The 23,194-nt window shown below is 37.3% G+C and overlaps 1 protein-coding gene across 1 annotated transcript in view; it reads right to left on the minus strand.

Annotated features, from left to right (window-relative positions):
* MEI4 (meiotic double-stranded break formation protein 4) overlaps positions 1-23,194 on the minus strand; it is a 189,156-nt gene that overhangs the window by 128,593 nt on the left and 37,369 nt on the right. Inside the window, exon 2 of the mRNA XM_066361358.1 lies at positions 15,406-15,651. Coding sequence (XP_066217455.1) covers positions 15,406-15,651 — 246 coding nt within the window. The remainder of the gene's footprint in view (positions 1-15,405; positions 15,652-23,194) is intronic.

Here is a 23,194-nt window from a genome sequence, read left to right on the forward strand (position 1 = left end):
TTCTCTTTTCATTTCTTGCTGGAACACGACCTACCTTCTTCTCCTTCCCTGCTTTCCTGTCTTCTATGTCTTCCCTTCTCTTACATGCAACACTGTTGCTGGATTAACACCAGTCTCAGTCCACAACCTTTTATTTTTATTTTTATTTTATTTTTTGTATTTTTCTGAAGTTAGAAGTGGGGAGGCAGTTAGACTCCCGCATGCGCCCCACCAGGATCCACCCAGCATGCCCACCAGGGGGAAATGCTCTGCCCATCTGGGGCGTTGCTCCATTACAGCCAGAGCCATTCTAGCGCCTGAGGCGGAAGCCTGGAGCCATCCTCAGTGCCTGGGCCAACTGTGCTCCAATGGAGCCTTGGCTGCAGGAGGGGAAGAGAGAGATAGAGAGAGAGAGGAGAGGGGGAAGGATGGAGAAGCAGATAGGCGCTTTTCCTGTGTGCCCTGGCTGGGAATCGAACCTGGGACTTCCACACGCCAGGCCGATGCTCTACTGCTGAGCCACCTGGCCAGGGTCAGTCCACAACCTTTTAATGTCTCCTCGTTATTGGAAAATAGAGTTCAAACTTCATAAGAACAATCTTATCTTCTAGGATAACACACCACACTCAAACTTCAGGATACTCTTCCCTTCATGAGTTAACCAAACTCATGCTTTAGCGAAGTTCAGTGAGTCATTCTAAGGTCTCTCATGTGGCTAACTCTTCCCTCAAATGTTTCCTAATCACACCCACAGGAATCTTTCCACTGATAGTCATGAAATTTACTGCTTATTACATGTGTATGATATATTCTACTTTTATCAGCAAAGTTGCCAATAAATGAATGACCTCCTCATCATTTGATTTAACAGACAGTCACCACTTTCCTTAATCTCTCACTTAAGCATTTACTTATTCTCAAAATATTCTCGTCATTTGGTTACTATTTTGGGATTATCACTTATTTTTTTCTTTTCTTTTTGCCAACTACTATAGTCTGAATGTTTATGTCTCCTCCAAATTCCTACATTGAAATCCTAATCCCCAAGGTAATGCTATTAAGAGGTAAGGCTGCCTGCTGGGAGGTAATTAGGTGATAAGGGTGGAACCCTCAGGGATGTGGTCAGCACCATCACAAAAGAGACCCCAAAAAGTTCCCTCAACCCTCCCGCTATGTGAGAACACATCAGAAAGGTGCTGTCTATGAGCCAGAAAGTGAATACTAACCAGATACTGAATTTGCTCAAGCCTTAACCTCAACTTCCCAACCTCCAGAACTATGAGAAATAAATTCTATTGTTTATAAGCCTCCCAGTCTATGGTATTTTTACTGTAACAGCCCTTATAGACTAAGACACCAACTTTTACTCTCACCATTGTTCACCACCCCAACTAATGTCAGCCTTGTCCAGGTTACACCCTCCTCTTGCCCATCTCACTGAAATGCCTCTGAACTGGTCTGTACACATCCAGTCTCCTCCCTCTTCAGTCTGTCTCATGCTAGAGCCCAGTGATCTTCTCAATCACAAATCTTATGTCACCTACCTGCTGAAAATGCACCAATAATGGTTTTATAAATATCCACAATCTCTCTTAGCATGGACTCTAAGAATTGAATTTTTTCAAACTCCTCAGGTAATTCAAATATGCAACCAATGTTGGGAATCATTCCTCTAGACATATATAGTTCAACACTTCTGTGCTATCTTTTTTAATCTAGAACATTCTCCTATCCCTTCCTAACTCACCTATCCTAAGTACTATTGAATTTTCACATTTAAATTTAAATGTTCCTCTTCTGGAATACTTTTTCTCACTTTCTAGATCATGCCAGATTCCTCTGCAATGGGCTCCCATTGAACTTGGCATCATCTGTTTACCTGTCCTCTGCCTTAGACCTAAACTCCAAAGAGAAGGCACCACACCAGTCTAACAACTGTATCCTAAGCACTTAGCATGGAGCCAGGCACAAGGTGGGTCTGCAGCAATTTCACTAAATGTTATGACAGCATTACAAGAAAAGTGTTATGCAATCTCAGAGGTGAAAGGATCATTTCACTGTGGAATAACACACATAATAACTCTTTAAAAACTCACAAGACTATTTGAAAATACTGGCAATCACTCTAAACTGACTGACAATTCAAAAATAGAAAAATACTGTAATTGGCCAATTTTGAATCTAAGAATTATATTCCTTTCATTTCACCTTGGAATAAAACATTTAAAGAATGACATAATAGTTCATCAGATGCCTTCAGTATATGAACTAATTATAGTCTTGCTATGAAGATCAAGAATTATTCACATGTCACAGCCTGGAGACATGCATTTCCATAGCTAACATTCTTTTTAAATTTTTTAAAGTATACTCTATCTGGTAATAAAACCCTAACAACAACTCTGCAAATATATATTGCTATATATATGTTGCTATATATATATTGTTTTATAGACACACACACACACACACATCTATCTATCTATCTGTCTGTCTATCTATCTATCTATCTATCTATCTATCTATCTATCTATCTATGGCTATGGCCAAAAGTTACATACTTAATTCTGTAGAGTCTATTCTGTAGCATAAGGAGACAATGTAAAAAATACTCTTAATTCTGAAAAAGAGGTGTACCCAGAGAGAGATCAGCAGTCAATTATTACATGTGAATTATGATTAAAATGTATTCTTGTGAGTAGTAAAAAGGAGAACTCAAAATCAATTTTCTACAAATATCTTATTGCTAACCAAGCAGAATTCATTACCACTGATGTTACTATTGTTATATTTCCTGAAAATAAAGTCCTGTCTCAGGGGTCCTGGCTTTCATAACTTGCAAGCCTGAGTTAAAAAGAATTAGAAAAATCAGTGGCATAGGAAATAAACTTGACCAAAAGAGCAGCAAAATCTCTCACCATTAAAAATATAAAACTAAGGGACATTTTTCAGAGAGCAGATAAGCCAACAAAATATATTCTGCCCTGGCTAAATAGATTATTTCAGTGAGCTTATACTGTATGAAATGCTGTAACATAAAGGCACCGGAATAAGGGCTAAAAGGACTCAAATGATTAATAGGGTGTAGCTTCCCACCATCAAAATACTAAGAAAAAGACAGGCCAATAACTAACTCTACCATAGGTCAAAAGGCATCAATGTCTAACATAGGTGCAGGTGATATGTTCTAAGAACACAAAGGAATTCGTTCTAACTGGGGAAAAGCAAGAAAGATTTCATGTAGTATGAGTGTCAAGGGATCACAGAGCTTTCATACCAGAAAAAAGCATGAACAGGAGCGTTGTGGACCATAAATGGCAGAAAGCCATTGTAGATTCGAGGCTTAGCAAAAGGCTAAATTCTCCCCCCTCCACCTCCATATTTGGCTATTATGCTGAGTATTTACACCCACCTTCACTTGCTTCCTTGGGTTGCTGGAAGCAATTTACATGCCCTTCCTCTGACTCTTTGTTTGTTCAGATGTTGGTAGATTTCACTAATGCATCCTGTTTATGCCTTGGGAGAGTTCCTGTTTTAGCCTTAGATGTGTGACTTTGTAACAAGGACTTCCTTGATTTGCATATAGCTATATAATAAAGCAAACTGGCAAACTGGGGCCACGGGGCACTCGGATATTGCCATCAGCATTTGAAGAGTCCTCTCGGTCCTGGTTTTTCTTGATGAGTATGTTTCCTTAATTCCTCACTGTTATTAGGAGCCTCGCTGGTCCGCGGCACAAGGGCATGGACAATGGCTTGGAGAAGTGTAGCTGAAACACTGGGAATGCAGAGATGTGTACAGAGCAGGAGGCAGGTCTGAAAAGAAAGTCTGGGTTCACAATGGGGAGGGACTTGAATGCAATTTGTCCCTAGACAACAGAAAGCTATCCACTGTTTAAAGCATGGTCTTAACTGTGAAGAAAATTGCAGAGGCTAAAAAAGGGTGGCAAATGACCTACAAGAGATACATGATATTGTCAGGAAAAATGGTATTCTATAGAAGAGGATGAAATCATAGGGCTTTTATGAAAGGAGAAGAACACTGAAAATTATATAACTGAGAAATCAGAGAAAAACAATAGAACTCAGTTTAGCAGTTTTTATAACAACATAGAAACAGAGGAGAGAATGAAAATCAAGTTCCATTAATGACACTCCCCAAGTAATTAAACAAGAAAACAGGTGAATTCTTACTCAGATGGCCAGGCTTGCAACAAACCAAGAATCTTCTTCTTTTGCTATTTGACTAGAATTGAGAATGTGGCAACCATGTCAATCATTCAGTGTTACTGCTGAAAGTGAAACACACACACCCCTAAACCTTTGTTCTTTACTTTACCACTTGTGTAATCAGCTAAAACAGCTAGAAGCAGGACTTTGCAAGATAGAACAACAAAATTCTCAAGTCAAAACAACAACCCAAGGTTCTTCTGCTATTGAGGAATTAATGACAGTTCCCATCAGAGAATATCAAGGCCAAAGAGGAAGGAAAATACGTGCCAGGGAGCTTGGTGCAAGCATTCTCCACTAAATCTCATGACTGCCCATTATCCTCCTCCTCTTTATCCCCGTTAAGAAAGTGATTCTCATGTGAGGTACGGGACTTGCCTAAAAAAGCTGAGCAAATACTGGTAAATCTGAGATTCAACCCAGATTCATGTGACTCCAAACCCCAGGCTCTCTCCAATAAGCACTCTATGTCTACAATATGGCCTCAGCAACCTCCCCCCCCCCCCCAGCCATCAATAATACCTCCTCTCCCTTATTCATTTATGCATGTTCATTCTTAAATTAATCACTGAGCATCTATTGGGTGCTAGACCTTAATGATGACCATTCACCAATATATAATGTTTTCTATTGAGCATGGTGCTCTAGGCATTGTCCTTTTCCTTATTCAAACATGTTGTCAGAAGGGATGTTACAATCACATCATGTCTATTTATTTATAAGACACCTTCAGGTAGACATATAGATTCATAATATTTACACCGTAAAACCTGAGTGTCTAATATTTTTCAGTAAATATAAAAAATTCTAGTTCATTGAAGGGAAAAAATATTTACTACAGAACTACCTAAAAGCTAACATACTAAGTAATTTTAATAGCTGAGAAGTCTTGATAAAGTTGACAATTAAAATTAGAATCCACTGCCTGACCTGTGGTGGCGCAGTGGGTCAAGTGTCGACCTGGAAATATTGAGGTCGCTGGTTCAAAACCCTGGGCTTGCCTGGTCAAGGCACATATGGGAGTTGATGCTTCCAGCTCCTCCCCCCTTCTCTCTCTCTATTCTCCTCTCTCTCTCTCTCTCTCCCTCTCCTCTCTAAAATGAATAAAAAAAATAATAATAATAATAAAATTAGAATCCATGAATTAAGATCATGCCGCCACAATAGTTTTTAGTTTAATTTTAACTAAAGCTGTATTAGTTGTGTGCATATGTTAACTTCATTATAAACTATGCAAGAGAAAATGTGTCTGCATCAACTGATACAGGATTTCTGAAAAATATCCCAGAGTATTGTCAGTAAGATTTCATAGCCCACTAATACAGGAAACCACCCGCAACATATTGTATAAATGAAAGGAAAGAATGACACTTGTTTCTTTCTAAAGAGGAATTTAATTTTCTCTCATCAACAGGCTGCTGAGTAATTCAAGGACCCTGCACAGTACAGTAAGTATAGCAGTAGCATAAAAAGATGCACATGAAAGGTATACCACAAATTGTTCAATAAGTTATGTACTATATAGAAAACAAATCAAACTGAAGGACGAGCAGAAATACAAGTATTCCCTTATTTTAAAAATAAGTATGCCTTATGATACTGCTCTTGAAGGCTGGAAGAAGCTGTCTACTACTATTATTTATCCTTACAGAAAACGAAGGGTGGAAAAGATGCCAGTTTTCATTTTATAGTTGTTCACTATTCACACAAAAGAGACTGAGATTCCCAACGAAGGCCCAAAGGCAAACCCAGCTGTGCTGCCGGCAGATCCAAACACACACAGACCACAGAACACCCCCTCCCACCAGTGTCGTCCATCATCCCGAATCTCACAATTAGAGTAAATGAATGCAGATGAAATCTAGAGTCAGATGTATCCCCCCAAAAGGGCCAATATCAGTGTATTCTACCCTTTCTAATAAATAACTACAGCATACTAAATACTCTGATAAATCAATCCAATAAAATGGGAGATTAAAACCAGGTGGGATTAATAATGAAAAGGGCTAATAAGGACATTTGGGTTGGACATAGAAAATAAAAATCTACCTTAAACCCATGGTTCTCAATCCTGGCTGTACTTTAGAATAACCTAGGAATTGTGAAAAAATACTGATGCCTCAGCCCAATCTCCTGCGATTCTGACATATTTGGCCTGGGTGCATCTCAGGCACCAGGATTTTGAACATCTCCTCAGGTAATCCTAATGCACAGGCAGGGTACAAGGCCTTTCTGGAACTCTAGCCTTATGTCTACCAACACTACAGAGACAACACCTTTCAGAAAGTCATTTAAAACAAAAATATATTTAACAATTTTAAGTTGCAAACCTGATTAATGGTACTTCTTTCTTCATGCGGGTACAATGGGCCTAGATTCACATTTAACAGCATTTGCTGTGACAGAGGCAAGTGAGCAGCTGTGTTTATTGCTGTGTTCACCACCACAGCAGCCTGTGCAAGGACAAGGCACTTCTTTAAAGAGAAGTTTCAGAGGGAGTAGAAAAGGACAGGTCGCCAGGCCACACACACAGCTCTGCGGACCTAGCTCCTGCGGCGTCTCTCGCCCCACCAGGCATCAAAGCGCCGGCTGCACCAGCCACACAAAGCAGCCACCAGCATGGACTTGTCCTACTTTGAATTGACGCCTGCTTAAAAATTACAGATATAATGAGACGCCTTGTAGTTCACAGAATAAAAGATAATCAAATGAGGATAAACACTTTTCAAAATACACAGGTAGAAATAACTTGAGTTATTAAAGGCACGATTATTAGCAAACTTAGGTACTGAAATATGCAAAGTACCATCTAATTTATATGAACTAGGTCAGAGAATGAGGTCAATCTATCAAAAATATTATTTTACAGAAAGAATGAACAAAATATACTAAATTCTAAGGGGAAAGGTATCTGTTATTAGAATAACTACAGAAGGGAGAAAAAAATGCCCAAATTCTGCTATATTCTCCTTTATTGATAAATTAAAAAAAAACTCTAATTACAATAAAAAGTACATGGAAGAATGAGAAGCAGTCTTTAAATTTTTAGTTATTCTTTCACCAAGTGTTAACATTTTTAAAATTAATTTTAATGGGGTGACATTGATAAATCAGGGTACATATGTTCAGAGAAAATGTCTAGGTTATTTTGACATTTGATTATGCTGCATTTTTGTATCACATTTTGTAGATCACATTTTACATAGAAAGCCCCACTTTAGCTCATGAAAAGTATTTATCCTACAAATACTTCCGAGCTTAATCTGAAATGGTAATTTAAATATAAAGATGAGAAGGATCTTTGAAACATTGTTGTGTGTAAGATCTCACCAGATCAAGCACCCAGGGAAGGCACAGCAGCAATTCTGTCTGTGTTCGTCATGTGACTTATTAATTAAAAGAGCATTGAGGGGTTTTTAGAGCTAGGATTTTGAAAGCATTAAGGACCAGCTTTCTCTGGAAGTAATCTTTTTCTTGTTTGTTTCAAAGCACAAAACTTGGCAGAAATACTCAGAATGTATTAAAGACACATGGGCAGTATTTCTCTCTGACTCTAATAAGAGAAATGAGAAAAAAGAAAAACAAAAACAAATTATCACATGCTTACCATAAAATGATGCTGTGAAATAATGGGTTCACTCAATGAGTAAAACATATAATTATCTATGGATGTTAAAATATCTTGGAATCCCTCAGTGTTTCCTGCACAGCACACACATCCCACATTGGAGGCACTCTCTGATGTATTTAATTTTCACATTAACTCTAAGACATGCTTATGAGCAATTTAAAATTTAAAATTCATGTCAATCATGTTTCAAAAACAAGAAATTCAACCGCAAAGACCACCATTTCCTGGCAGTATGAGAAAAGTGTAATGCTTGTCCTTACAACGAGTGCTAGCACAAAAATCACAGAACTAATGTGGGTCCCACACGCGGACCTCCCTCCAGAGATCCACTCCCCAGCACGGCTGGTTCTGTACCACTGTTCCTGATATATGTGCTTTGTCTCCGTAGGCCATTTAGGAATTCATTCAAAGTCATTTTACATCAAGGTTAGATAGTTTAGCTCACAGTACAACCCAGAATATAATGCAAGTATTTGTGTTCACAGTCCCAAGTGAATGATAAAAAAAAAAGACAAAACCACAAAACTTTATCAGTAAATGTGTTTTGTCTTATTGCCTGTAACATGCTACCATTCATTTATAGCAATATATTTCTTTTTAGCTATGTTACTTTATATACTCCTTAAGGATTGGTACAGTAGTATAGTTTAATGAAAATTTAAGGTTTTTTACTGTTTTGTAGTAGAAATCTAGTACAGCAGGCTGCATTTCCTATCCAAAAATTTCCTTGCAAAATGTCTATTAAATTATTTGGAATAGATATAAGGAAAAGGATGTTTTCCTTGAATAAAAGGGGGGGCTGTCTTATACAACTGCACAGCTTATGCCAGAAAATATGACTAATATTCAGAACCCTCTACGATGACACACATGGGTGTATATTAGGAAGGAAAATTTAGATGAGGGAGGGAGAGAGGGAAAGAGGGATAATCAAAATAGAGAGAACCAGAGAGAATCCAGATACACAGAAAGTACAGTCCACCTACCTAGGGGATTTCCTGGGCATTCAGGCTGCATACTTTCCTGGAACCCAGCCTAGGCAAGGAAGGCGGCTGTATCATTGAATGAGATTCAGAGCCTGGTAGAGGGAAGAGAGGTGGGAGGACTGGCAATTTCCACCTGGAACACTGCACCCTGCAGGACGCTCTGGTGCCCTTCACCTAAGCCCAGCCTCAGAGCTCCTGGAACCCCAGGCCCAGCACCTACTCCAGTACTCGTCTAGCCCTTCCGACTCCCTCTCACCACACACCATTCCTACCAAAGCCAGCTCTTGTTATAACTAAGATGTTCACATTTCTAAATTATCACCTTGTCTCTATTAAAGCCTTTTAATATTCTGACTTTTTTTTAACCTTAACTTTAATTACTCTGTTGATGAGCCCTAATTTCAAAAGATTAATTCAATTTTTATATAATGAGTAAAACATATCTAATATATAATTATCTATGCATTTTAAAATATCTTAGAACCTTTCTTTTTTTTTTAATTTTAATTTCAATTACAGCTGACATTCAATATTATTTTGTATTAGTTTCAGATGTACAGCATAGTGGGGGTTTTTCATAGTGTAGTGTTTAGACAACCATATACTTTACAGTGATTCCCCCAATATTTTAAGTATATAACTGGCATCATACATAGTTATTGACTATATTATTGACTATATATAGATATTGTACTTTACATCCCCATGACTATTCTGTAACTACCTATTTATATTTTTAATCCCACCACCTTTTTCACGTAGCCTCCCAACCCCTCTCCCTGATGGCAACATTAGTCTGTTCTCTGCATCTATGAGTCTGTTTTTATTTTACTTAGGAGCCTTTCATTAGAACCAATATTAAATGAAGGGCACATTCTCAGATGTTTACATACATTATGCATGTGTTTTAAATCAACAGCAATTTTTTAGTAAATTTCCAATATTATATGTGACAATTGATATTAGAAGAGTTTATGTAAAAACTACGAAGGAAATGCTTTTGCATTCCTTTTCCATGCTCTTTCAGCATCTGTAAAACTGTACATGCTCCAGTTATTTGACACATCTCCTCAGTCCATGGTCCGGGACAAGGTAAAAACAAAGAGATGGGACAGAGGCTGAGTGGCCTGGACCAGAAAAATAGCCATCAAGAGAGAAAGAAGGTTCGTGCTGGGTCTGACAAGGTACCCGCAGGCAGCTGGGATATGCGGGTGCTGTTCTGACCCTTAGTCAACACCAGTGTAGCTAAAAACCTTTTCTTAAATCCAGACTTACGTAAGTTGAGAAGCAAGGTCTAGGGCAGGTGATAGAACACTGAGGATTCAGCATTCGGGGTATAAGCGCTCAAAGGGATCAACAAGGGAGGGGCAAACAACTGTTGGCATTGTCAGCTGGAAGGGTAGGGGATGCTCCCCAAACCATCTGGCTGGATCAGTTGTTTCACAGGACCCTACGCTTAGAAGAGCCTAGTTCAACCTAAACTAATTGTACTTTGCTGCACACCACCTCCATGAACTCTGTATGTGTGCTGCGTGTTCAATGAACTTCACAAATAAACATGTAAAGCAATGAATGAATTTAATTTTCTCATACTTTCTCTTTATTCTAGCCAGTTAGTCCTCTAGTCTCCTAACTATCATTTATAGACAATGAGAACATAAAATTGTAGGGGGGAAAGCATATACCTGACATTTCATCCACCTGCCTTTCCCGTGAATGCCAAATTGCTAAGTATAACAGCAACCTCCAGATTACCTTGCGTGCCTGCCTGTGCCCCCCCCCGCCCCCCCCACACACACATGCACACAAATATACACACTCAAATTTAAATCCTAAATCTGCCCGTTGAAATTCTGTCATTTATCCCACTAACAAGGCACTGCTCCTGTCATTGTGTCCCCTTCTACCCTTAGTCAATGGTAAAGAACAGTACAACACCTTCCTGGCTCTGTGCTCTGGGTCTTGCTCACCTACCTACTCAGGCCTTGATGAAATCCTTGTCAACATTATAAAGCCATCTTTAAGAAACTGTTCTAATTAAAAAACATCATTTTTCTCTGTCCTTTTCTCCCCTACAGATCAAGAAGATTCTTGAGAGAAAAATTAGTGTTGCTGTAATTTATTCATGACCCACCCTTTCCCTACGCTATAAATTAGGATGTGCTCAGATACAAGAAAGGGAATAAAGGGGTAACACTGGCTCACACCAGTTTACCTCTGTAAAATTCCTAATAAAGTAAACTCGGAGCTGTTCTGACTACTCAGCCATGTCAAGAAAGACCCAGGTTCTTCTTATCGCACTGCTTCACCATCCTTAGCACGTTGGCATTCATTTTCAGTATTGCCTCACAGTTGCAAAATGGCTACCACTTTCAGGCTTCATATTTTCACGTGGTAGTGCCTCATACAAGAAAAAGGAGGAATGAAGTAAAAAAAAATTGTTTTTAATTGCTCTCTTTCATGAACCTCAGTCTCCTTATACAGAGAAGCAAATCGTTCTCAAAAGCTCTTAAGACTGCTTCTTACCTTTCATTGGCCCCTGCCGAACCTTAGAACAATATTGGCAAAACAAATCTAAGGCGTTTATGTATTAACCCATTGGACATGAGCATATTTCTGCCAAAAGAAAATTGGAGTGCTTTAGTAAGGAAGAACAAAGATAGATATTGAGTAGACAACTGTGTCTGCCATGCATCAGCACAAGGGTTTTGAGAAATGTCACTGGATATCTGGGCTTCTTTGATCCTCTCTCCCTCCCTCCCTCCCTTTCTCCCTTCCTCCCTCCCACTACTAAGGAGCATTTAAGTAAAATAAAAATGTGGTATAATTCTAAGCAAGTTCTACTTATCCGCTTCTCTGTACAATCTAGTCCCTTCATAAATAATATAAAGAAGTATATTTCTCTTTAAGAAGCTGTAGAAAAATAAAATAAATACTTGCGTTCCTAAAATGCTTTAAAAATTATATCATACTCTTATTTGTTTACTTTGACATTTCAGCTCTGCTTTATTTAATTCTGGGTTGCTCAGATACTTCAATGGGTAGTTGATGCTGTAAATTAAGTTCCCAGACTCTTATTCTGTCAAGAAGTATTTCTTTCAACATTTATTAAAGTCTGCTATCCCTAAACACTCAAAAACAGTTGCATATGTAAGGAAACTGATAATTCCAGAAAGAAATATTTAATAATATAAATACATCTATAATACAGTTTTTTTTCCCTCAGGTATGCAGTTTTCTCAGAGCAAGGTATGTCAGTCTTTCAAATTATAGATCTTTAAATAATAATTGTGTTCCTCTTTTATTTTCCTATCAATTTAATATCTCCTTAATTTTTTTATTTCCTCTTTAAGAGTGATTCTATTTATCTGAATCTATCCATTTATTCCTCATTTTTCAAATGTAAGCTAACAGATTGAGAGACAGATTACTTCAAAACATCTGGGATGAAACAATTTACCTGCAACTCCTACTGTGAGTAAAACTAATTTTAATTATATGATAGTTAAAAATTTCTCTCACAGGCACTGTAAGTGAAAGTTTTCAGTGCAAGAACTAGTTATTACTAGGCTCTCACTGCTAGGCACACTCTTATTCCAAACAAAAACCAGGTATCACTAAATCAGTGTAATAAATAGACCCTTTACAGTAAACAATAGTTTTGATACCATGGATGTTTATGATATTCACACTTTAAGATTACCGGAAATTTTTATATGTGCGCATTATGTCAGTCAGTCATATAACTTTACAGAAAAAAATTTAAGAAAATTGATTATGTTGACATTCAATGGGCACCAATACCTAGAAAGACTCCAGAGACACTAAAATATAACTATTAAACACATACCACTACTTTCACTCAAACAATGAGGTTTTAGTAACAATCTGGGTATTAGGTTATTGAGCTTTCCTGATAATCCCCAAAACTAAAGTCAGTGAGTACCTGTTACCCACAGCAATCGTGTATGCACTACACCTGCACACTCCTAATGTGACAGTCACATTCTGCGCATGGCTCCTTCTCTGCTGCCCACCCCCAGAATGTTGGAACCCACTGTACCCCCAGCTTTCAGCCCTATTCTCCCTATGAGTCTCATTTACAGTTATAACTTCAGCTATTACTTTAATGTCAATGAATCTTAAGTTTGTATCTTCATTTCCATTCTTCTCATCCACTCTGAATTTTAGGACCATACTTCCACTTTCCTTCTGCGTAATCCCTGTACACTCAGGAATTAGACCACACTCAGACAAATAGGAACTCGACCCTTTGTCATACATGCTTATTTCTACGTTCAGTATCTGGATTTAAAGCATCATAATGAATTTAATAACCAGGACTGGGAGCCTCAATTATCCTAAATGCCTCTATCTTCCTTAACCACTCTCTGAAATCATTCACAAATGTCTGAAGTGTTTACTCTGAATGAAATCAGTCAAATCTGTCTGACCTCCTTTTAGCTGTCACTATCATAGATCTAGTCCAACTCATTCTTCATATTGATGAGCTTTGGTGTATGTTTTTAAAACATGTCTCCTTGTCTCCAATCACTGCTATAGGCAAAACATCCTCTATGCACTCCATTTCCATCTGACAAATATTTATTGAACACCTTGTGTGTTTCAGGTGTTGGGGTGGGCATTTAGTAGTGAGTGCTTAGTAAATCAAAGACCTATACTCCTCAGTGACCTCAGGCTCTAGTTCAGGACATTAGGCAGCAACTAAGTAAACAAATAGTCCATAGGAGGTGTCTGATTAAAGAATAACTGTTGGAGGGGTGCTATGAATATAGAGCAGACACTGAAGAAGTGTCATTTGGAATAAGAGCTTTAGGTAGAAAAGAGACCAGACACAAAGAGTCAAAGAGAAGTGTATAGCAAAGGTCTGAGGCAAGAAGACCCTTCAAGGGCTGAAAGGCAGTCCATGGTGGCCAGAAGAGAGTTTACAAGGGGTAGGTTGTATGAGACAAGGTGGAACAGGAGAGTAGAGCTGAAATTACCCACAGCATTATGGGCAACAATTGCGTCTGTATCTAATGTCAAACAGAATCAGCGAAGTATTCTCCACAAAGGAGTAATATGATATTATTCTTTTTTTAATTACCAGAATTATGTTTCCCAATCCCAATATGAGGTTAATCCTGTACCAGTGGTCGGCAAACTCATTAGTCAACAGAGCCAAATATCAACAGTACAATGATTAAAATTTGTTTTGAGAGCCAAATTTTTTTTTAATTTTTTATTTTATTTATTCATTTTTAAAGAGGAGAGAGAGACAGAGAGGGAGAGAGAGGAGAGAGAGACAGAGAAAGAGAAGGGGGGAGGAGCCGGAAGCATCAACTCCCATATGTGCCTTGACCAGGCAAGCCCAGGGTTTTGAACCGGCGACCTCAGCATTTCCAGGTCGACACTTTATCCACTGTGCCACAACAGGTCAGGCCAAGAGCCAAATTTTTTAAACTTAAACTATATATATAGTAGGTAGGTAAATTCCTTATTGAGGTAGCGCCTGCACGTGATATTTTGTGGAAGAGCCACACACTCAAGGGGCCAAAGAGCCCCATGTGGCTCGCAAGCCACACTTTGCTGACCAAGGTGTCTACACCAAAAGAGTTCTATGGCTCCTGATGTATGGGGTGACCACATGTTCCAGTCTGTTCGAGTCCTGGTTTTTACCTGTTGTCCTAGTATAGTTATTAATAGTCCATTCCTTTCACTCTCATAAGGGTCCTACAGGAGTCATAAATCATATGGACAACTTTTTGATAGGAAATACCCTAAAATAGTCCTTAGCCTGACATTCAAGACCCTCTAAACCTGGCCCAAACTCACCTGTCCTCCTTCCTCCAACATCACATCTCTACCGTGCAGGGTTGTGATCACTCTGAAATGTAATGCTGGCCCTACTCTGAATGGGGCGTGCAACTCCCACTGCTGTGCCTTTGCTCATTCCTGCCTCTCGGGGCATCCTCTGTGGCCATCTCACTGACTAATGGCCAGATCTGAGACGTCTTTCTAGAAACCAGGCAGAATGAATATCTTCCACCTTGCAATTTGTTTGTACCTCTATTATCCTACTTATCATATATGGGTTAATTATTTATAGGTCTGTTTTCACTGCTAAAATACTAGGAACTTAACGGCAATATAGCACCTCCTATTACGTGTTTTTGGGTCCTCACCACCAACTGCATGCCTGGTCCACAGCTGGTACTTGGTATATAACTGCTAGATGAATTATTTCATATAAAAGCAACATAAAATACATATATAATAGCAATATAAAATATGTATAAAAATAAGGTTGAGCAATGTGATTTTAAAACTAACTTATCTATAATTTAAAAACATTACTGCCTTCACATTTATTTTCATTTTCTAAATTCACCCACTATCTAATATAGCCTCATTCATTAGGAACTGACAGTGAAGTTTTAATAAATGGCTAAAAGCAAAAAAAAAAAATCTTTATAGGGCAAGAAGAAGCCATTTTAGGAAACTTACCAATTTCTAAATACTTGTGAAACTAAAATAAAACAGATGGATGTATCACCAAAAGGCAACTTCACATACTCACCAGTCTTAAATAACCCAGAAGAAATCGTGTTCAGAAGAAGTTTTTGACGTAATTGCAGAACTTCAGCTTCCAAAGTTTCAACTTTCGATCTCCAGGTCGACTCCTGCCCAGACACAATCCTGGCAAGATGCTCTGTGTATTCTCTGCTGCTTTTGTCTGCTGGTTTTGAGCGGATAATTGCCAAGGCAAGAGCCACCTTTGAAATTTTCAAATACCATACTTGATTATCCATCCTGGCTTTTGTCTCTATGGTGCAATAAGAAAAAAAAGTTAAAGATGTGTATTTTGTTTGCTCAAAATTGATTTTACAAAGTAACACAAATTAGTTAAGTTTATAATACAACTTGATACCATGTAACAGAAAAAAATTGCTCAGGAACTAAAAACACTATGAAAAAAATACACTGAAGAAAAATGCATACACACGCATATTAAGTAACCTTCCTATATCACACACATTCATACATATGAATCATATGTGCATGTGTGTATGTATATGTAGTTTCATCTCCTCAAATTCTAATTCAGTAAATTAGGAGTAGAACTGAGACTTTTTAAATAACTTTTTATTTTTCAATTACAGTTGACATACAATATTATATTATATTAGTTTCAGGTGTGCATCATAGTGACTAGACATTTATATAACTTATGAAGTGATCACTCCAATAAGTCTATTACCCACCTGACACCATACATAGTTATTGCAATGTTAGCGACTATATTCTCTATGCTATACCTTACAACCCCATGACAGTTTTTATAACTGGCAATTTGTACAACTGAATCCCTTCCATTTTTTCACCCATCCCTTTAACCTCCTCTCTCATCTGGTAACCATCAAAATATTATCTGTACTGATGAGTTTGTTTCTGTCTTCTTTATTTTTAGATTCCACATATCAATGGAATCATTTGATATTTGTCTATCTCTGACTTATTTCATTTAGCATAATACCCTCTAGGTACATCCATGTAGTCACAAATGTCAAGATTTCATTCTTTTTTACGGCTGAGTAACATTCATTATATACATGTACCATGTCTTTGTTATCCATTCATCTATCAGTGGATACTTGGGTTTCTTCTATATCTTGGCTATTGTAAATAATGCTGAAATGAACATAGGGGTGCATCTCTCTTTACAAAAATAGTATTTTGGATTTCTTTGGGTAAATAACCAGAATAACTACTGAGTCATATGTTAGTTCTAGTTTTATAGAGAGTGAAACAAAAGTAGGATTACAGTTGTTCATATAGAAAACAGTACAATAATTAATACATAACAATACAAAAATAAACTATTTCATGTACTCAACTGTAAATCTACTTTTGCCCAAACTTGTAGTTTTGAGGAGCTTCCATTTTGTTTTTCACAGTGGCTGCAGCAATTTGCATGCCCACCAACAGTGCACAAGGATTCCCCTTTCTCCATATCCTCAACAACACGTGTTTGTTGATTTATTGGTGATAGACATTCTGAGAGGTGTAAAGTGTTATCTCATTGTGGTTTTAACTTGCATTTCCCTGATGTTTAATAATGTTGAGTATTTTTTCGTATGTCTATTGAAAAGGGCCATCTGTATGTCCCCATTTAAGAAATGTCTGTTCACGTCTTCTATCATTTTTAATTTATTATATTTTTGGTGTTAAGTAATATGAGTTTCTTATATATTTTGGATATTAACCCCTTACTGGATATACCATTTCCAAATATCTTCTCCAATTCAAGTGTTTTTTTCATTTTGTTGATGCTATCCTTCACTGTGCAAAACTCTTTAGTTTGGTGTAGTCTCATCTGCTTATTTCTTTTGGTTCCCTCTGCCCAAGGAAACATATCTAAAAAAAAAATTACTGCCTGACCAGGTGGTGGCGCAGTGGATAGAGCTTGGGACTGGGATGCGAGGACCCAGGTTCAAGACCCCGAGGTCGCCAGCTTGAGCATGGGCTCATCTGGCTTCAGCAAAAAGCTTACCAGCTTGGACCCAAGGTTGCTGGCTCGAGCAAGGGGTTACTCAGTCTGCTGAAGGCCCACAGTCAAGGCACATATGAGAAAGCAATCAGTAAACAACTAAGGTGTCGCAACAAAAAACTGATGATTGATGCTTCTCATCTCTCTCCGTTACTGTCTGTCCCTATCTTTCCCTCTCTCTGACTCTCTCTTTGTCCCTGTAAAAAAAAAAAAAAAAAAAAAATTACTGAGTGATGTTAAAATTTTTTTTTGCTTGTGTATATTTCTAGGAATTTTATGGATTTGGTTCTTACATTTAAGTTTTAATCTATTTTTAGTTTATTCTTCAATAAGGTGTAAGAAGGTGGTCCAGTTTCATTCTCTCGCATGTGTGTTCAGTTTTCCCAGCACTATTTATTAAAGAGACTGTCTTTATACCATTGCATATTCTTGCCTCTTTTTTCATAGATTAATTGACCAATAGGGATGGGTTTATTTCTGGTTCTCTATTCTGTTCCATTGAGCTATGTATCTATTTTTATACTAGTACTGTGCTGTTTTCATTTTTATAGCCTCACAGTACAACTTATCAAGTAGCATGACACTTCCAACTTTGTTCTTCCTGCTCAAGACGGCTTTGGATATTTGGGATCTCTGTGCTTGCTATCCTCAATGTGCCATGTGTAAGGTAAAAATAATTCTATTTCCCTAAAATTTTGTGGGAAACAAAAAGATGAGCTTCTTAAACATATTTTCTCTTTAATACAGGAAAGGTCAGTAGTAACTTTCAGAAAAACTTATTTTTTTGCCCTCCTTCACTTTTTATTTTCCTTTTCCTTTTTTAAAAATTAAATTTATTGGGGTGGCACTGGTTAATAGGATTATACAGCTTTCAAGTGTAGATTTGTATAATACATGCCTTGTATATTGTATTGTGGGCCCACCACTCCAAGTTAAATCATCTGTTATCACCATATACTTAAAAACTTTTTTTTAAATCCAATTTATGCTCAAATAATCAAAATGAATATTTAATGTTCCCCAAGAAGGTATTTAGTGTCCTTCAATTCCTAATAGCTGAAAGTATAACATTTTAACACTCTTTTTAGAATAGAGCATTCGTTCAAATTGGTTTTCTTTTTCTTTGCATTTGAGAACAGACCTTACCATACCAGAGTCTTCCACAAGGTTTTGGAAAAACCTAGTCACATTCCCTATGACCCCTGGATTCTCCTTTAGGCAATGTGTACATAAACAGCTACTCTGCAAACAGTATTTTGATAATATTTATCTGTCCTATTTCTCCTACCCTTCTTTTCCTCTACTGAATTTTAATTTGCCAACAACTAACCATGTCTCTGAATTGTCAAAAATGTTTCCAATTATAATCCTGAATTCTAAATATAGTTCATCTTCCTGAATTCTAAATATAGTTTCATTTCACAGATGAAAATTCTATGAAGTAGCCCTGGTCAGATGCACAATTGATTAGAGCATCATTCCGAAGCACAGAGGTTGCTTTGGTCTGGGCACATAGAGGAATAGACCAATGTTTCTGTCTCTGTCTCTCTCTCCTCCTTCCTCTCTCTCTAAAACCAATAACTAAAATTTAAAAATAAAATAAAGTTCTACAAATTAAAGAGTTCCAAATCTCTCCTGTACAAGACTGATGAAAGTTTATAGCCCTGGCCACATAACTTGGTTGGTTAGCATTTTCCAATACACACAGTTGTAGGTTTAATCACTGGTCAGAGCAAAGACAGGAATAGGTTGATGTTTCTTTATTATTTTCTTTCTTTCTCACTCTCTCTTTCCCTACTTCTCTAAAATAAATCAATAAATTAAAATAAAAAGACTGATGAAAGTTTAAATTAGATAACCATAATATGTATCAAACACCTTCAAATATTTATTACCCTTTGGCCAAGCAATACAAGTTCTAACATTTCATCCTAAGATTTTATCTTAAATAAATGACCAGATCTATGTACAAAACTTTATGCCCATAGATAATCTTATAAACTATTTATAATTACCAAAGGAACGATCAAAACCCAAAATAAAACCTGTCACTAGCTTGAACATCTAACAATAGATTCATTAAGTAAATTGTGACCTGTTATATAATTCAACTGAAAATCTTTTAAAAAAATATTTAAAAGTATGGGAAATACTTGCCACCTGATGCTAACTGAAGAAAAAACACATAAGCATAAATGCAGTAAAATTGGACATTTTCAGGGAAAAACCTATAGAGATTGAAACATTGACAGATTTAGAGATAGGTGGGAGGGAAGAATGGAGAGAAAGAAGAGAAAGAGGGAAGGAGGAGGTAGACTAGAGTTATTCACCAAAATACAAATAATACATTGACTACAAGTTGAATTCTAATTTTGTTATTTTTATTTTTCTATAGTTTCCAAGTTTCCCACAATAAACATTATAAAATGTACTAAATAAGACATAAAAATGTCTTAATACTAATCCTATAGAAATATTCCCTATTCTATTTTTCAATAAGAAAAATGAAGACAGGTTTTGAATAAAGCCTCAGAGCCCTACAGCAATCATTTCATGGTTGTGATAAGAAGCTCCATCCATCCTGTACAGTTCACATCTTCAATTCTGAGACACCTTTAACTCTAAGACACACCATCAGTATAACAACAGTTTGGGAAAGGGGAACAGGATTAGGAATAAAATAACAGCACATTAAACATACTCAGAATTTTTTAACTTTCAATAAAGTCCTTTCAAACTTGAACAAACCTGGTCAATGGAGTGAGAATTTTGTCTTTCAGGTTCTCTAATCTCCCTTCCTGATCAGCCTTCCCTAAAGTCCATAAGCCTGTGGAATTCAGACCTTTACACATCTAAAAGTAGATGTATGCTCTTCATTCAAATGTATTTGGTGTTCCTTCTCTACTAATTTAAAGGACACAATATATTCTGAGGTGAGACACAAAAACGTTCCAATATGACCAAGCAGAAAGCTACTAGCCACCATATCCCAAGTGTATGAATGCTGACTGGTTTATAGTAAGCACGCTACTAAATATCTGAATGCGTGAGTGAATGAATGAATGACTATATTAATACAGGTCAAGCAATCTCAGAGAACTGCTTGGGCCAGCTCTTAATCCTGCTTTCATTAGCAAATCTTTGTCAATTACATACAAGGGAGAATGGCATTGCATGGATAATGGACTAGGAGGAGAATTTAATTAATTAACCTGAAGGTCACATCTTTACTTTGTGATACATCCTTTTTTGACTACTTTCAGTGAATCTACTCTGTCAAAACTTATGCCATTCTACAGTGTACCATTAAATTTTTACCAAAACAATTCCGAGTAAAGAAAATACAAGAAGGATAAAATGTAGTTCATATACTGGTTTAGGTCAGAGTATAAGCTATAAGGAAGAAAGCCATGTTTTACCTCATTATGAACCCTACAATAAATACAGTAATTGCTTTCTTAGTAAAGCAAGAAACTGAAGAACATTGGCTGAACATTACCTAAATCACTGAGATAAATATGATAAGACAGAGTGAGTACAGGAGGAAGTCCCCATGTACCATGATGGTGCGGATGTGCATTTATCAAATATTGGTCTGAGGTACAGCAGAGCTCTGGAAATGCCAGAACAGCAATATATTACAAGAATTTTTCAATAATTAGTTTCAGTCCATTTTGGACAGAGTCTAACATACAGGTTTTGGATTAGATCCAAATTAGTGTTATAGTTTCAGTATATACCATAGGGTAAAGAGCTCAGTAGATTAACATCATGTAAAATTTTACATTAAAAAAATCAGGAGTTACTCAAGATTTCAAAAGTCTCCACTTGAATTATTAAGGGGGCTTTTAAAAGCCTTCCCAGAAAAAAAAATCTGTATGATGAGTCAAGTAAAGATGAAAAGATGCTTGCTTTATTCTTTTCTGTTTCATTTCCATCCAAACAGGCCAATTAGCTATTATTTTCTTCTCTGTTGAAAGAGTTAACAAACTGAGATTTTAATTGTCTTCAGAGTCTCTTAACATTGTTTTCTTTTAATGCACCCCCCCCCCACCAACCCTCACCTTTTGATTCCTAAATGCTTCTTATTTTGGCATAGAAAAGATTTTCTCTGGATTCTGGCAAGCAACTACTACTACACAACTGCATGCAGGAAAAATGCAAACACAATTTATAAATCAGCAAAAAGTACAGATTCAGAAATGCAGAGTCACATATATATAGCACAAACTGCAGTCATCTTCCACTATGCAAATCCATAGAAGGAAAGGAGACCTGATACCTACTATTAACACATATTTTAAGAAATCATTTGAAAGAATTATAGATGTTTCTTAGTTACACCACTAATACTTCACAGACTAATGTGGATATAATCCTTATCACCAAAGCAAGTATATTGTTTCCTTGGGGTACATAAAAATGTCTGATAATCCTCCTAACTCAAATCTACACTCTACAAATCTGAAATATTTATAAGACTATACTTTGGAAATGGAAAAATTTTCATATCATAAAATGAGGAAGATTACAGAATGAAGCCCAAAACCAAAGAAACACCCTGAAGAGGCCACTTTTCAGTCAATTCCAGGAAAGAGAGGAGCAGCTAGCTTCTGGGAACCACCTCAGCCAGGGCGTGAGCTTCCAGAAAGCTAAGAGGAAGAAAGGGAGTAGGTGAGGCACAGAGTCCCCTGGAAAAGGCAACTGACTCTGTCTAAAGAAGTCCCATTTTGTAAATTACACATTAGAAAATAAGATTTGTTTTCCAGCTGCTATTATGTAATGCCATCTTAGATTTCACTTTTGTGTGCACTTAAGATAAAAACTCAAAAAAGCACAAGCAGCTGCACAGAAACATTTTCTTTAAGGCTCATTTTTAACTCTGAAAAAGTTCTCTAATTCTCATCTGTCTCACTTCCTTAAATCCCACCAAGGAGAGCACCATAAGCAACTGACAATGTTTCATAGCTTCTCACAAGGCTTCATTTTACAAGTCCGTGTAATACTTCTTTTCATTTCTACTTATATTTGCATTGAAGAATAGATTAGGATTCTACTTTTTCCAGCCTAAAATAGCCTATTAAAAGAGAGGCATTGTTTCACAAATATTGAGCACTTTGATTCTAGACATCCTCTCTAGCACATGAAGCCCTTTGCATTTTTATCCCTTTAAACTCAGCTTCTCAACTTGCTGCAAACAACACACAAAGGGGAAATGCAGCCTTTGTTGTAAGTAGGTAATCACTCGGGCTGGTCCTCATGCTTTCCTCTGCAGCTGTCTGCTCCCGCCTGCGCTTACCCAGACTCTCAACATAGTTCTATGACTGTGTATCTCCAAGGTCAGAGAGTGACAGACTCTCCTACTTTCACACCAGAAGTTGTACTCTATATCAATATTAAGCTCTTATCCACCAAGAATATGTCAATTCACAGGCTCCATGCCACGTACCCTTATCCCACTCAGTAGTATCACAACCCCTAATGAACTAAGGAATACCAGGAAAAGCTGTAAGCTAGTCCAAAACACCAAAATGTTACCCTCTTGGGCAATAGAAAACAGCATAAGGCACATGTTCGTGGGTACGAGGTCAGGGCATCCAGACCAGGAATTAGTCCCTAGCTATCCTCCCACCATTGGACCCAATGCCTACCTCCACTCATGTAACAGGGTGCATTCAAGGAAAAAATATGACACAATCTCTGTGGCCTGTTGTCTACTTTTCCCATGCAACTATACCAAATTTTCTAATTTCCCATTTCTTCTACCCCTGAGAACTTGCCCTCCTCCTTAAAATCTAGATCTAACCACCTTGAGGTG

This window comes from Saccopteryx leptura, chromosome 1 (genome assembly GCF_036850995.1).
Source record: "Saccopteryx leptura isolate mSacLep1 chromosome 1, mSacLep1_pri_phased_curated, whole genome shotgun sequence".
Classification (NCBI taxonomy): domain Eukaryota; kingdom Metazoa; phylum Chordata; class Mammalia; order Chiroptera; family Emballonuridae; genus Saccopteryx; species Saccopteryx leptura.